This window comes from Schistocerca americana, chromosome X (assembly GCF_021461395.2).
Source record: "Schistocerca americana isolate TAMUIC-IGC-003095 chromosome X, iqSchAmer2.1, whole genome shotgun sequence".
Lineage (NCBI taxonomy): Eukaryota > Metazoa > Arthropoda > Insecta > Orthoptera > Acrididae > Schistocerca > Schistocerca americana.
Genome location: NC_060130.1, coordinates 255,203,317 through 255,217,414, shown reverse-complemented (window position 1 = coordinate 255,217,414; position 14,098 = coordinate 255,203,317). Strand labels below are relative to the sequence as shown.

The 14,098-nt window shown below is 43.1% G+C and overlaps 1 protein-coding gene across 1 annotated transcript in view; it reads right to left on the bottom strand.

Annotated features, from left to right (window-relative positions):
* The window catches only part of LOC124555947 (GTPase-activating Rap/Ran-GAP domain-like protein 3), a 694,419-nt gene that overhangs the window by 79,573 nt on the left and 600,748 nt on the right, over positions 1 to 14,098 (bottom strand). The window contains exon 14 of the mRNA XM_047129996.1: positions 13,023 to 13,317. Within this exon, the coding sequence (XP_046985952.1) occupies positions 13,023 to 13,317 (295 nt within the window). The remainder of the gene's footprint in view (positions 1 to 13,022; positions 13,318 to 14,098) is intronic.

The window sequence follows — 14,098 nt, the reverse complement described above, 5'->3', positions numbered from 1 at the left end:
CTCTAATACATTTGTCACATTACTTACGCGTTACGTTTCTATGTAGTAGACAGAAATTTGATAACATACGATAAATTATTAGTGTGTATTATATATATTCTGTTGTAAACTAAACGACTCCCGCATGTACTGCAGAAAATTTAGTGTTACATTTAATTATTACCTCGAGGAAGTGTTGAAAATATTTGTACACTGAAGCGGCAAGGAAACTGGTATAGGCATGCGTATTCAAATAGAGAGATATGTAAACAGACAGAATACCGCGGTGCGGTTGGCAACGCCTGTATGTATAAGACAACAAGTATCTGGAGCAGTTGTTAGCTCGGTTTCTGGCGCTACAATGGCAGTTTATCAAGATTTAAGTGAGTTTTAACGTGGTGTTAGAGTCGACGCACGAGCGATGGACACAGCATCTCCGAAGTAGCGATGAAGTGGGGATTTTTCCCGTACTACCATTTCACGGGTGTACCGCGAATATCAGGAATCCGGTAAAACATCCAATCTCCGACATCGCTACGATCGGAAAAAAATCCTGCAAGAACGGAATCAACGACGACTGAAGAAAATCGTTTCGCCGTGACAGAAGTGCAGCCCTTCCGCAAATTGCTGCAGGTTTCAATGCTGGGCCATCAACAAATATCAAAGTACGAACCATTTAACGAAACATCATCGATATGGGCTTTCGGAGCCGAAGGCCCACTCGTGTACCCTTGATGACTGCGCGGCACAAAGCAATTCGTAGCATTGGCTCTTAAGAATAATTCCTTTTAAAAAAATCGAAATATATATTTTATCGCTGAATGCTTTCAGTTATAAAGTGGTATTCTGTAAGTCTTAAGGGTACTTTGAAGACATCTCTGAAGTAAAAAACCAGCACATCTTTGCAAGACCGATTGCTCGTACGTGGGATAGTAATGAAGTTTTGATTATCACATTAAAAAAATTACGTAATTAGTTTTTTGTTTATTTGCTGGTATACGTCTGCGATCCTTGTACGAATCGAAAATCTGACAGCAAAGTAGCGTGGTACACTACTGGAGGAGACAAAGGAAAATAACAACTGTGGCGCACCGGGTCCAGCGGGTGCGAGAACTGCAAGTAACCGCAAAATTCATTTGGTTGTAAAATGATCACACCAAGCTGCCAAAAGCTTTTGTTTTATTCTTTTGCAGCTAGTTTAGACATAATACTTATCATCTGTCAGAAATTTTAAATATTTTTCTTCTTGATGTATAACACTTGCCTATAATTCAAACTGAATCAGTGATTACCTACCGCTGTGTTAATATTTAGCCCTTGCGTATGGCATGACATCGTCGCGTTTGCGCAGTTCCAAACTTGACGGTCATACCACTTGAAGGGCCACATATTCGCACAGCGATAAGCAGTCATGGAGTACAGCTTAAAGTTGTAGACATGTGGCCTGTGGAAGAAGACAGAGACTGAAATAAATCGAGTAAATAACTGAGGACGTATGTTGCAACTGATACTCTGGGATGAAGAGGTTAGCTCAGGTGAATAATTAGTGGCGGGCCGCGTCAAGCCAGGAAGAAGACTGATGACCCCAAAAAAAATGTGACATACCCCGTGGACAACTTTTAAAAATTATCTTCCAGATGATGACTGATAGGTCGAACCAGTTGCGGAATAAGGAAACAAAGACTTTTGTACGCTTGGTGTGGTTATTTTACAACAAAATATCTTCTACAGAAGCTGTGCGCCACTATTTTAAGATGATCTTATGAACAAGAAATTAATTACGTAAGAATCTGAATGCAATTGCGGCTTATGCTAGACATCGTTTGATTAGTTTTATTTTACCTAATCATGTTCCAGCACTTTCTATACTCTCTTCAGGGAGTTTTTATTTATTTTTATTCTGAAAACTGTTATTACATGTTAACATCTTGTGGAGGTTATATGCGTCTTTGGCTTAAAGTTCCTCACATGTACAAAGTTGCGATAATAAGGTGCCTAATTTTACGTTAGTTTACATATACAGTAAGGAACACATGCCACAGAATATCTCGTACACTTACGCCATGCTGAAAAAATTAGGTCTAGGTTACTAACTTGGAAATGATATAAGCGGGGCGATCAAAAAGTTTCCGTTCGAAGGCCGTACAGTCTAGAATTGGTATGCCAATTAAGAAAAATTTTCTTGAGCAAAAATGGCTCTGAGCACTATGAGACTTAACATCTATGGTCATCAGTCCCCTAGAACTTAGAACTACTTAAACCTAACTAACCTAAGCACATCACACACACCCATGCCCGAGGCAGGATTCGAACCTGCGACCGTAGCGGTCGCGCGGCTCCGGACTGAGCGCCTAGAACCGCGAGACCACCGCGGCCGGCTTTCTTGAGCATTGAGGCAATCATCCCACCAATGCAACAGGTCGAAGATACCAGTTCGGTAAAACACCACGTCCTGCTGCGTGAAGAAATCATTACCTGCCTACTGCACATGCTTTTTTGATGGAACACCATTCCTTAACGGTGGATCTCGACAGACATGCTCCTCCCACACACATTCTTCATCCTCCAATGTATGGTTCAAATGGCTCTGAGGACTATGCGACTTAACTTCTGAGGTCATCAGTCGCCTAGAACTTAGAACTAAATAAACCTAACTAACCTAAGGACATCACACACATCCATGCCCGAAGCAGGAATCGAACCTGCGACCCTAGCGGTCACGCGGTTCCAGACTGAAGCGCCTTTAACCGCACGGCCACACCGGCCGGCTCCTCCAATGGATGTCAACCGGTGTTTGTCCTTCGGCAGCCAAGAAAGGGGTAACAGCACGTTGGACGTATTTGGTAATAACGTCGCCACAGTTCCGCTATTACCGCACGCATGTCGGAAAGACACGAATGCCACACAAATCCTTGCCTACATGTCGGTGCTTATATACCAGCACCGGGATGGCGCTACGTCGCACAGACGTGCAGCAACACCCTCAAACTGAAACTTTTTGATCGCCACTTACACATTTGCTCATATGTCACTATTCGTCATGCGTGTCTGTAGTTTTACATTTACCACACATACTACAGCTTGTCACCTGCAAGCAACGAAACTTTCCCTGTTTTTCGTTCATTTCAAACTTAAAATCGCTGTTTTCTATCGCGTTATTTAGCGTGTTACTTATGTTTATCCAGATTTTTTTTTATGCTGTGGTCTTCCTTCCCCTGTTTGTGATATGTGACTTTAACATTATATGTAAACAAACGTAATATTTGACGTCTAATTATTGCTTCTTTGTAAGTGTAAATTACTTAAAGCCAAAAATTCATATAACCTCCACAAGAAGTTAATATGTACTAATAATTTTCAGAAAAAAATTAAAACCTATTATAGATAGCACAGAAAGCGCTGAAACATGTTTGAGTAAAACAAAACTAATCGAACGGCATAATACTGGTTGATTCTTGCAGAGACAATGATAGCAACCAATCACTTTTTATAATGCTATTTATTCACATAAATAGCGCCATTACCAATTTCGAAGCGATAGGTTCATCATTAGACGGCTTGTTCATACAGTTTGTTGTAGTTTACATTAGTTTTCACTTTTGATTCCCACATGTAGTGAAAATTGCTTGGGATGGTGGTCCTGCAACCACAACATGATCTGATAAACTGTCTAATTTAACTGTAATTGTGAATCATAACGATTTAAAACGATATAAATACGTGTACAAAAATCATCATAAGAAGTGGTTGGTTGCTGTTATTATTTCTGCAAGAATAAACCTGTAGTTTGTACATAGCCATGGTCTCAAAATAACAGTTTTCGACAAAATAGCATTAAGATTACTCCGCCAGGTACTGAGAAACGTTCATGCTTCTAAAAGCTCCAAAAGGAACCTAACGAAGACTAACCTCAACATCAAGTACAGCATAAAATGCATGTCAGTACAGGTAACACCAATCTACCAAAAATCGATGTACCAGGTGGCGCACACACGACGTTCTCCGTTGACGTTAGCTAATCCCGGATACCACAGACGACGAAAGGTTTGCCCAAGCAGAACAGTAAAGAGGACTCCACACCAACAGAGAGGGGATCCTCTGAACGTAAGACTAGCGCTTGAAAACAACCACTTTACAGGCATAGTTAGTCCTATAGCTCGATGTCGGAAAACTTGCTTGCTGCAGGTGGGGTGCCGCGTTCGATTCCTGGGCTCGAGAAAGGTGTCTGTGTAGAAGAACGATTGCCCTGACCAAAACACTATGCTTAAGGGCCAAAGTCTATTAATTGTCTGTTTCAAGGCATATCAAGATATGATAGCTGATTTGTTAATAACACATAATGCACCAGTTCGTGTTTTACAATTAGCAGCATTACATAAATGCTATATCACTGCAATAAAGAAAAATGAATATAATGAATGTCATAAATGATGTTCCTTTAAACCTATGTTATAGACTGATAGACCTTTATAATTGCATTATTCGCAATACAAATGTTAAAATGCATGTCCGCCTTGTTGGATGCATTGATGTAAGTGCCTCTCGGTATTAGCATGGACACCTCTTAACATTTCTGCAGATACTGAAGCGCAAGCATGACGTATTAGTTCTTTAAACACATCTTGATTTTCCGGTTCCGTTTCGTAAACCATGGATTTGATATAACCCCATAAGAAAAAATCCAAGGATGTTAAATCAGGCGATCTCGATGACCATCGAATGCAACCACCACGACCTATCCACTGTTCTGGGTATACACTGTTGAGATATTCCCTAATCCCTCTACAATAATGGGGTGATGTACCATCGTGCCGAAACCAGTGTCTCACAGCTAACTGAAGAAGGATGTATTCCAAAAGATGCCCAAAGTTCAGCTCATTCTGTAGGAACTGCAAATACAGCCGATCAGTTAGTCTGGGAGCCCAACAAACTAGTCCAATGACGTGTGTCCTAGAATGCCGCACCGTACGTTTAACACACCAGTGCGCTTGCATGTGATGTGGTCGTACCCAGTGAGGACTGGCAGGAGCCCAATAATGTAGATTGTGTCTATTGACAGTGGTGTCGTTGGCGAAATAGTATTCGTCGCCCCACAAAATCTGGCCGATGGAATTCGGATTTAACGCTACTTTATTTACGTCTGCAGAACTATGCCCAATTTTGGAAATCGTTTGCATATAGCTGTCAGTGTAGGTGCAGCTTGAAGGGATGCCATTTTCGTTCCTCCAGAATCCTTTGTACCGGAGACCTCGATATCCTCAGGCACGCTGCAGCTCTTCTTTGTCATAATTAGGATGAGAAATAGGTATTACTGGGCGAGATTTAATGTCTTTCATAATATTAATACAAAGGGTGTTCAAAAAGTTTCGCACAGTCGTCTCTAATTTTTTTATTTTCTGCAGGAGGAGAATGAAATTTTTTGTGAACGAACTTGGAACATTTACCTATATATTGGTATATAAAAGTATTTTCTTTTATTTACAGGTGAGACATAATGGACCGTGAAGTAGATGTCAGGTTGCGACAACGGTCGGTGATGGAGTTCCTCTTCAAGACCGGCGATGACTCTGCCACATCGATTCACAGGAAGTTGATCCCTGTTTATGGGGAGGACACAGTGGATCGCAGCAGTATCCAGCGGTGGTTGCAGAGGTTTAAAGAAGGTGATTTCTCTCTACAGGACAATCCACGATGCGATCAACAGTAGTGAGTGATGTGAATAAGGAGACCATTGATCAAATCACCCAAAATGACAGATGTGTGACGACTCGACAGCTTGCTGAAATGACTCGTTTATCATTGGGTAGTGTGGTATCTCTGGTACAGTAACAAGGGTACAGAAAAATATGTGCACGTTGGGTGCCTAGATTATTGACAAGAGAAATGAAAACGACGAGGAAGAATGTGTGCGAGGGTCCCATGAAGACCTTCACTGAAGGGTGGTTCAAAATGGCTCTAAGCACTGTGGGACTTAACATCTGAGGTCATCAGTCCCCGAGACTCAGAATTACTTAAACCTAACTAACCTAATTACATCATACACATTCATGCCCGAGGCAGGATTCGAACCTGCGACCGTAGTCGCAGCGCAGTTCCGGAGTGAAGTGCCTAGAACCGCTCGGCCACAACGGCCGGCTCTGAAGAGTGGAAACAGTGTTTTATCGGCGTCATTACCCAGGATGAAACATGGTTGTTTTTGTCCGAACCTGAGAGCAAAACACAGTCCACAGAGTGGCATCATCCGGGTTCCCCTCGGAAGAAGAAACCAATACTTTCACAAATAGCAAGCCGAAAGGTGATGGCCTCCTTCTTCTGGGATCAGTGTGGTGTCATTTTCATTGACTTTTTGCAACCTGGCTCCACAATTAACCGGGACCGTTACTGTTTGTCATTGGACAAGCTGCGACGTGCTCAAATGGTTCAAATGGCTCTAAGCACTATGGGACTTAACAGCTGTGGTCATCAGTCCCCTAGAACTTAGAACTACTTAAACCTAACTAACCTAAGGACATCACACACATCCATGCCCTAAGCAGGATTCGAACCTGCGACCGTAGCAGTCGCGCGGTTCCGGACTGCGCGCCTAGAACTGCGAGACCACCGCGGCCGACTGGTGAGTATGATGTCAGGTTTGTTATGTGGTGTTGTTTTATCTGCTATAATGGTTCTGTTCCAGTATAATTTGTATTCATCATTCTCCAGTACATTTTGTGGTGCATACTTGTATGCGGGAACGTGTTGTTTTTTAAGTTTATGTTGTAAGGCAAGCTGTTGATGTATTATTTTTGCTACATTGTCATGTCTTCTGGGGTAGTCTGTATTTGCTAGTATTGTACACCCGCTTGTGATGTGATCTACTGTTTCTATTTGTTGTTTGCAAAGTCTGCATTTATCTGTTGTAATATTGGGATCTTTAATAATATGCTTGCTGTAATATCTGGTGTTTATTGTTTGATCCTGTATTGCAATCATGAATCCTTCCGTCTCACTGTATATATTGCCTTTTCTTAGCCATGCGTTGGATGCGTCTTGATCGATGTATGGCTGTGTTAGATGATACGGGCGCTTGCCATGTAGTGTTTTCTTTTTCCAATTTACTTTCATCGTATCTGTTGATGTTATGTGATCTACAGGGTTGTAGAAGTGGTTATGAAATTGCAGTGGTGTAGCCGATGTATTTATATGAGTGATTGCTTTGTGTATTTTGCTAGTTTCTGCTCGTTCTAGAAAGAATTTTCTTAAATTGTCTACCTGTCCATAATGTAGGTTTTTTTATGTCGATAAATCCCCTTCCTCCTTCCTTTCTGCTTAATGTGAATCTTTCAGTTGCTGAATGTATGTGATGTATTCTATATTTGTTGCATTGTGATCGTGTAAGTGTATTGAGTGCTTCTAGTTCTGTGTTACTCCATTTCACTACTCCGAATGAGTAGGTCAATATTGGTATAGAATAAGTATTTATAGCTTTTGTCTTGTTTCTTGCTGTCAATTCTGTTATCAGTATTTTTGTTAGTCTTTGTCTATATTTTTCTTTTAGTTCTTCTTTAATATTTGTATTATCTATTCCTATTTTTTGTCTGTATCCTAGATATTTATAGGCATCCGTTTTTTCCATCACTTCTATGCAGTCGCTGTGGTTATCCATTATGTAATCTTCTTGTTTAGTGTGTTTTCCCTTGACTATGCTATTTTTCTTACATTTATCTGTTCCAAAAGCCATATTTATATAATTGCTGAACACTTCTGTTATCTTTAGTAATTGGTTGAGTTGTTGATTTGTTGCTGCCAGCAGTTTTAGATCATCCATGTATAGCAAATGTGTGATTTTGTGTGGGTATGTTCCAGTAATATTGTATCCATAATTTGTATTATTTAGAATGTTGGATAGTGGGTTCAGAGCAAGGCAGAACCAGAAAGGACTTAATGAGTCTCCTTGGTATATTCCACGCTTAATCTGTATTGGCTGTGATGTGATGATATTTGAATTTATTTGGATATTAAGTGTGGTTTTCCAATTTTTCATTACTATGTTTAGGAACTGTATCAATTTAGGATCTACTTTGTATATTTCCAATATCTGTAGTAACCATGAGTGGGGTACACTATCAAAAGCTTTTTGGTAATCAATGTATTCGTAGTGTAGCGACCTTTGTTTAGTTTTAGCTTGATATGTCACCTCTGCATCTATTATCAGTTGCTCTTTACATCCTCGTGCTCCTTTGCAACAGCCTTTTTGTTCTTCATTTATAATTTTGTTCTGTGTTGTATGTGTCAATAATTTCTGTGTAATGACTGAAGTTAATATTTTGTACACTCCTGGAAATTGAAATAAGAACACCGTGAATTCATTGTCCCAGGAAGGGGAAACTTTATTGACACATTCCTGGGGTCAGATACATCACATGATCACACTGACAGAACCACAGGCACATAGACACAGGCAACAGAGCATGCACAATGTCGGCACTAGTACAGTGTATATCCACCTTTCGCAGCAATGCAGGCTGCTATTCTCCCATGGAGACGATCGTAGAGATGCTGGATGTAGTCCTGTGGAACGGCTTGCCATGCCATTTCCACCTGGCGCCTCAGTTGGATCAGCGTTCGTGCTGGACGTGCAGACCGCGTGAGACGACGCTTCATCCAGTCCCAAACATGCTCAATGGGGGACAGATCCGGAGATCTTGCTGGCCAGGGTAGTTGACTTACACCTTCTAGAGCACGTTGGGTGGCACGGGATACATGCGGACGTGCATTGTCCTGTTGGAACAGCAAGTTCCCTTGCCGGTCTAGGAATGGCAGAACGATGGGTTCGATGACGGTTTGGATGTACCGTGCACTATTCAGTGTCCCCTCGACGATCACCAGTGGTGTACGGCCAGTGTAGGAGATCGCTCCCCACACCATGATGCCGGGTGTTGGCCCTGTGTGCCTCGGTCGTATGCAGTCCTGATTGTGGCGCTCACCTGCACGGCGCCAAACACGCATACAACCATCATTGGCACCAAGGCAGAAGCGACTCTCATCGCTGAAGACGACACGTCTCCATTCGTCCCTCCATTCACGCCTGCCGCGACACCACTGGAGGCGGGCTGCACGATGTTGGGGCGTGAGCGGAAGACGGCCTAACGGTGTGCGGGACCGTAGCCCAGCTTCATGGAGACGGTTGCGAATGGTCCTCGCCGATACCCCAGGAGCAACAGTGTCCCTAATTTGCTGGGAAGTGGCGGTGCGGTCCCCTACGGCACTGCGTAGGATCCTACGGTCTTGGCGTGCATCCGTGCGTCGCTGCGGTCCGGTCCCAGGTCGACGGGCACGTGCACCTTTCGCCGACCACTGGCGACAACATCGATGTACTGTAGAGACCTCACGCCCCACGTGTTGAACAATTCGGCGGTACGTCCACCCGGCCTCCCGCATGCCCACTATACGCCCTCGCTCAAAGTCCGTCAACTGCACATACGGTTCACGTCCACGCTGTCGCGGCATGCTACCAGTGTTAAAGACTGCGATGGAGCTCCGTATGCCACGGCAAACTGGCTGACACTGACGGCGGCGGTGCACAAATGCTGCGCAGCTAGCGCCATTCGACGGCCAACACCGCGGTTCCTGGTGTGTCCGCTGTGCCGCGCGTGTGATCATTGCTTGTACAGCCCTCTCGCAGTGTCCGGAGCAAGTATGGTGGGTCTGACACACCGTTGTCAATGTGTTCTTTTTTCCATTTCCAGGAGTGTATATTGTTGGTAGGCATGTTATGGGGCGATATTTAGCTGGGCTTGCTGTGTCTGCTTGATCTTTAGGTTTCAGATAAGTTATTCCATGTGTAAGTGTGTCAGGGAATGTGTATGGGTCTGCAATGTAACTGTTAAATAATTTAGATAGATGTGAATGTGTTGAGGTGAACTTCTTTAGCCATAAACTTGCTATTTTATCTTTTCCAGGGGCTGTGATTATTATTATTATTATTATTATTATTATTATAGGAACAAATAATACCGCAACCTAAATGCAATAGCACGATAACACTTTCGCTTATACTAAATCGTACGCACGCGTTATTTTCATACGAGCTGTGCTTGCCGTGCGCGGAATATGCTCCAAAATACTCAATAACGTTCCGGGCAACATCGGGTACGTCGTGGATTGGTCTTTCCATGACACGTTGCACCTGTAAAGCTCCTTCGGTTCTTAAACGCATCTCCGTACGTCTAAAAACATGCACATTAGGTAGAACTCGCGTTGAAAAACGTGAATACAGCATTGGGGCCTCAGCTGCATTGCAGTGCATCTCTCCGTAGATCAGTATCACATCGGGGTAGCCTTTGCTGCAGTACATTGCAGTTGTTACCTGTTTGACCGTGAGACCTGGCTCGAACTACAAGCTGACGGCCACGCGATCTTACTAGAGTGGAACCAGTAGGAAAACGCACGCTGATGGCAGCACTTCCCCTTTGGACAGCAGTGATGACGTAACCCTTCTTGCACTAACGTATGCGGGCAAGGTAAAACCACAGAGGACGGCTTGCCTGGGCCACCTAGCAAATATCGAAATATCTCTGAGAGAGAAATTCTTTGGTACTGTTATGGTTGCGATATCGCCATCTTTGTATACATCCTCCCATGCGGCAAAAGTTTTTGGTATGTGTAGTAGTTGTGCTTTAAACCACAAATAAAAAAGTGCTTGATATTGTCTTCGCTACTCCACGAACACAAGCAGAGAGCATTGCAACGTAATGGCGCGAAGTTTCCGACGTACGTAACTAAAATATGTTCACGTTAATAATTTGTTTAGATCTACGTCCTTCGAAATTGTTCAAATCGTTCAAATGGCTCTGAGCACTATGGGACTTAACTACTGTGGTCATCAGTCCCCTAGAACTTAGAACTACTTAAACCTAACTAACCTAAGGACATCACACACATCCATGCCCGAGGCAGGATTCGAACCTGCGACCGTAGCAGTCGCGCGGTTCCGGACAGCGCGCCTAGAACCGCTAGACCACCGCGGCCGGCTCGAAATTGTTATGAGGCAGAATTACAGTTAAATTTGACAGTTTCTCACATCATGGTTTGGTTGTCAGGCGCTACCAGCTCCAGGAATTTTCATCACATGGGAAAAAGTGAAAATTAATGTAATACCAGGCCCCTGGAATAGACAACATTCCATTAGAACTACTGACAGCCTTGGGAGAGCCAGTCCTGACAAAACTGTACTATCTGGTGGGCAAAATGTATGAGACAGGCGAAATACCCTCAGACTTCAAGAAGAATATAATAATTCCAATCCCAAAGAAAGCAGGTGTTGACAGATGTGAAAATTACCGAACTATCAGTTTAATAAGTCACGGCTGCAAAATACTAATGCGAATTATTTACAGACGAATAGAAAAACTGGTAGAAGCCGACCTCGTGAAGATCAGTTTGGATTCCGTAGAAATGTTGGAATACGTGAGGCAATACTGACCCTACGGCTTATCTTAGAAGCTAGATTAAGAGAAGGCAAACCTACGTTTCTAGCATTTGTAGACTTAGAGAAAGCCATTGACAGTGTTGACTGGAATACTCCCTTTCAAATTCTGAAGGTGGTAGGGGTAAAATACAGGGAGCGAAAGGCTATTTACAATTTCTACAGAAACCAGATGGCAGTTACAAGAGTCGAAGGACATGAAAGAGAAGCAGTGGTTGGGAAGGGAGTGAGACAGGGTTGTAGCCTCTCCCCAATGTTATTCAATCTGTATATTGAGCAAGCAGTGAAGGTAACAAAAGAAAAATTTGGAGTAGGTATTAAAATCCATGGAGAAGAAATAAAAACTTTGAGGTTCGCCGATGACATTGTAATTTTGTGAGAGACAGCAAAGGACTTGGAAGAGCACTTGAACGGAATGGACAGTGTCTTGAAAGGTGGATATAAGATGAACATCAACAAAAGCAAAACGAGGATAATGGAATGTAGTCGAATTAAATCAGGTGGTGCTGAGGGAATTAGATTAGGAAATGAGACACTTAAGGTAGTAAAGGAGTTTTGCTATTTGGGAAGCAAAATAACTAATGATGATCGAAGTAGAGAGGATATAAAATGTAGACTGGCAATGGCAAGGAAAGCGTTTCTGAAGAAGAGAAATTTGTTAGCATCGAGTGTAGATTTAAGTTTCAGGAAGTCGTTTCTGAAAGTATTTGTGTGGAGTGTAGCCATGTATGGAAGTGAAACATGGACGATAAATAGTTTGGACAAGAAGAGAATAGAAGCTTTCGAAATGTGGTGCTACGGAAGAATGCTGAAGATTATATGGGTAGATAAAATAACTAATGAGGAGGTATTGAATAGAATTGGGGAGAAGAGGATTTTGTGGCACAACTTGAGTAGAAGGAGGGATCGGTTGGTAGGACATGTTCTGAGGCATCAAGGGATCACAAATTTAGTATTGGAGAGCGGCGTGGAAGGTAAAAATCGTAGAGGGCGACCAAGAGATGAATACACTAAGCAGATTCAGAAGGATGTAGGCTGCAGTACGTACTGGGAGATGAAGCAGCTTGCACGGGATAGAGTAGCATGGAGAGCTGCATCAAACCAGTCTCAGGACTGAAGACCACAACAACAATGTAAATACAACAAAAATGTATGTTAACGCGAACAAGCCGTCTGGTGATGAACCCGTCGGTTCGAACCCGGTAACGGCGCTATTTATCTGAATAAATAACGTTATAAAAAGTGGTTGGTCGCTGTTATCTTCTTTGCAAGAATAAATCTGTATTTTGCATATAGCCACGGTCTCAAAATATCAGTTTTCCTCGAAACAGCATTAATCAAACGGCGTTTAGCATATAGCGGAATTTCTGTCAAATTTTTCTTAGATTGTAAGAGGAGCTATAACATCCAAAAGATGAATACTTAAGTTTTCTTTTTGGAAGTGATAGTTACAACTTTATGACAAACCTTCGTCTCTATTAGGTTACGGCATTTCTCTCATTCCTTTCTGGCAGTGATCAAGCGAAATGTCCTTATCTGTAGGCGCCATAGTTGGCAAGAAGTGAGCGTCTCGTACCTTCAATGACGAAGACTCCAGCCTCGGTTGCGGCAATGAGCTTGTTGTCTCCCCAGGAATCGCCGCAGAAGGTCTCGTGCGGGAAGTCCGGGTAGAAGCAGGCGGGCTCCCATGGCGGGCGTTTGAACATGGAGGATGAGGCGAGGCTGGTCGGAGCGTCGCCACGCATGATGGTGTCCAATTTGAGCGCCTGCCCTGCGCGCACGAACTCCACCTGGCGCGCCTCCTCCTTGCGCCGTGAACCCCTCGGTGCGTCGGGCAGCACGTCGCTGAAAGCCCTCCTGTTCAGCATCGTCTGCGGCGCACCCACACACATCACTCCGATTACTAACTATTGTTTTTCATTCTCGGCAAATCGTGCACAACCAGTTAAGGAACCTCAACGGATATGTACGGCGCTGAAGTAATCGATTTTAAAATCTGTTCTTAATTTTCGTGAGATTTTTGGGGAAATATGGGAACTGAAATAATTTTGTGCTTTGATATGATGGAACCAAACTTTCTTTGAGACATATGAATCTCAACCTTATTTTCGATAATGACAGGAGCTGAAGAAATGGATTAAAATTTGTGCTATGACCAGGACCTGCACCCAGATCTCCTGCTTACGAGGCAGATGTAGAAGCCATTACACCAAACGCAGCTGCGCGGACTGCTCTAGCACAGATCTGGGGTGCTATTTCAGTATCGCAGAGCCTCGGCATTTCTAAAGATCTAAGAAGGGGAAAATAGGTTGAACGCGTGAACTGAAGTTTGTATTCGGTAGGGCACTGGACTAGACTAGTAAGTGCAGTTGTGTTAGCCATGCTGGTATAGTGATGTAATGGCTAGCGCATCTGCCTAGTTAGCAGGAGACCCACGTTCAAGTCCCAGACGTAGCACGAATTTTAATTCATTAAAATTTTATGTATTTTTTGTGAAAAAGATGGCCACAAGAGAATTTTGAACACTGATCTCCTTGTTCGCACTCCAACCCCGTGACCACATAACCACGACACCGGGCGTAATCAAATTTGCTCGATGTTGCATGTCTTGAGCTTGGATCGTTCACTATTTCTATTTTGCTGCTTTTTCAC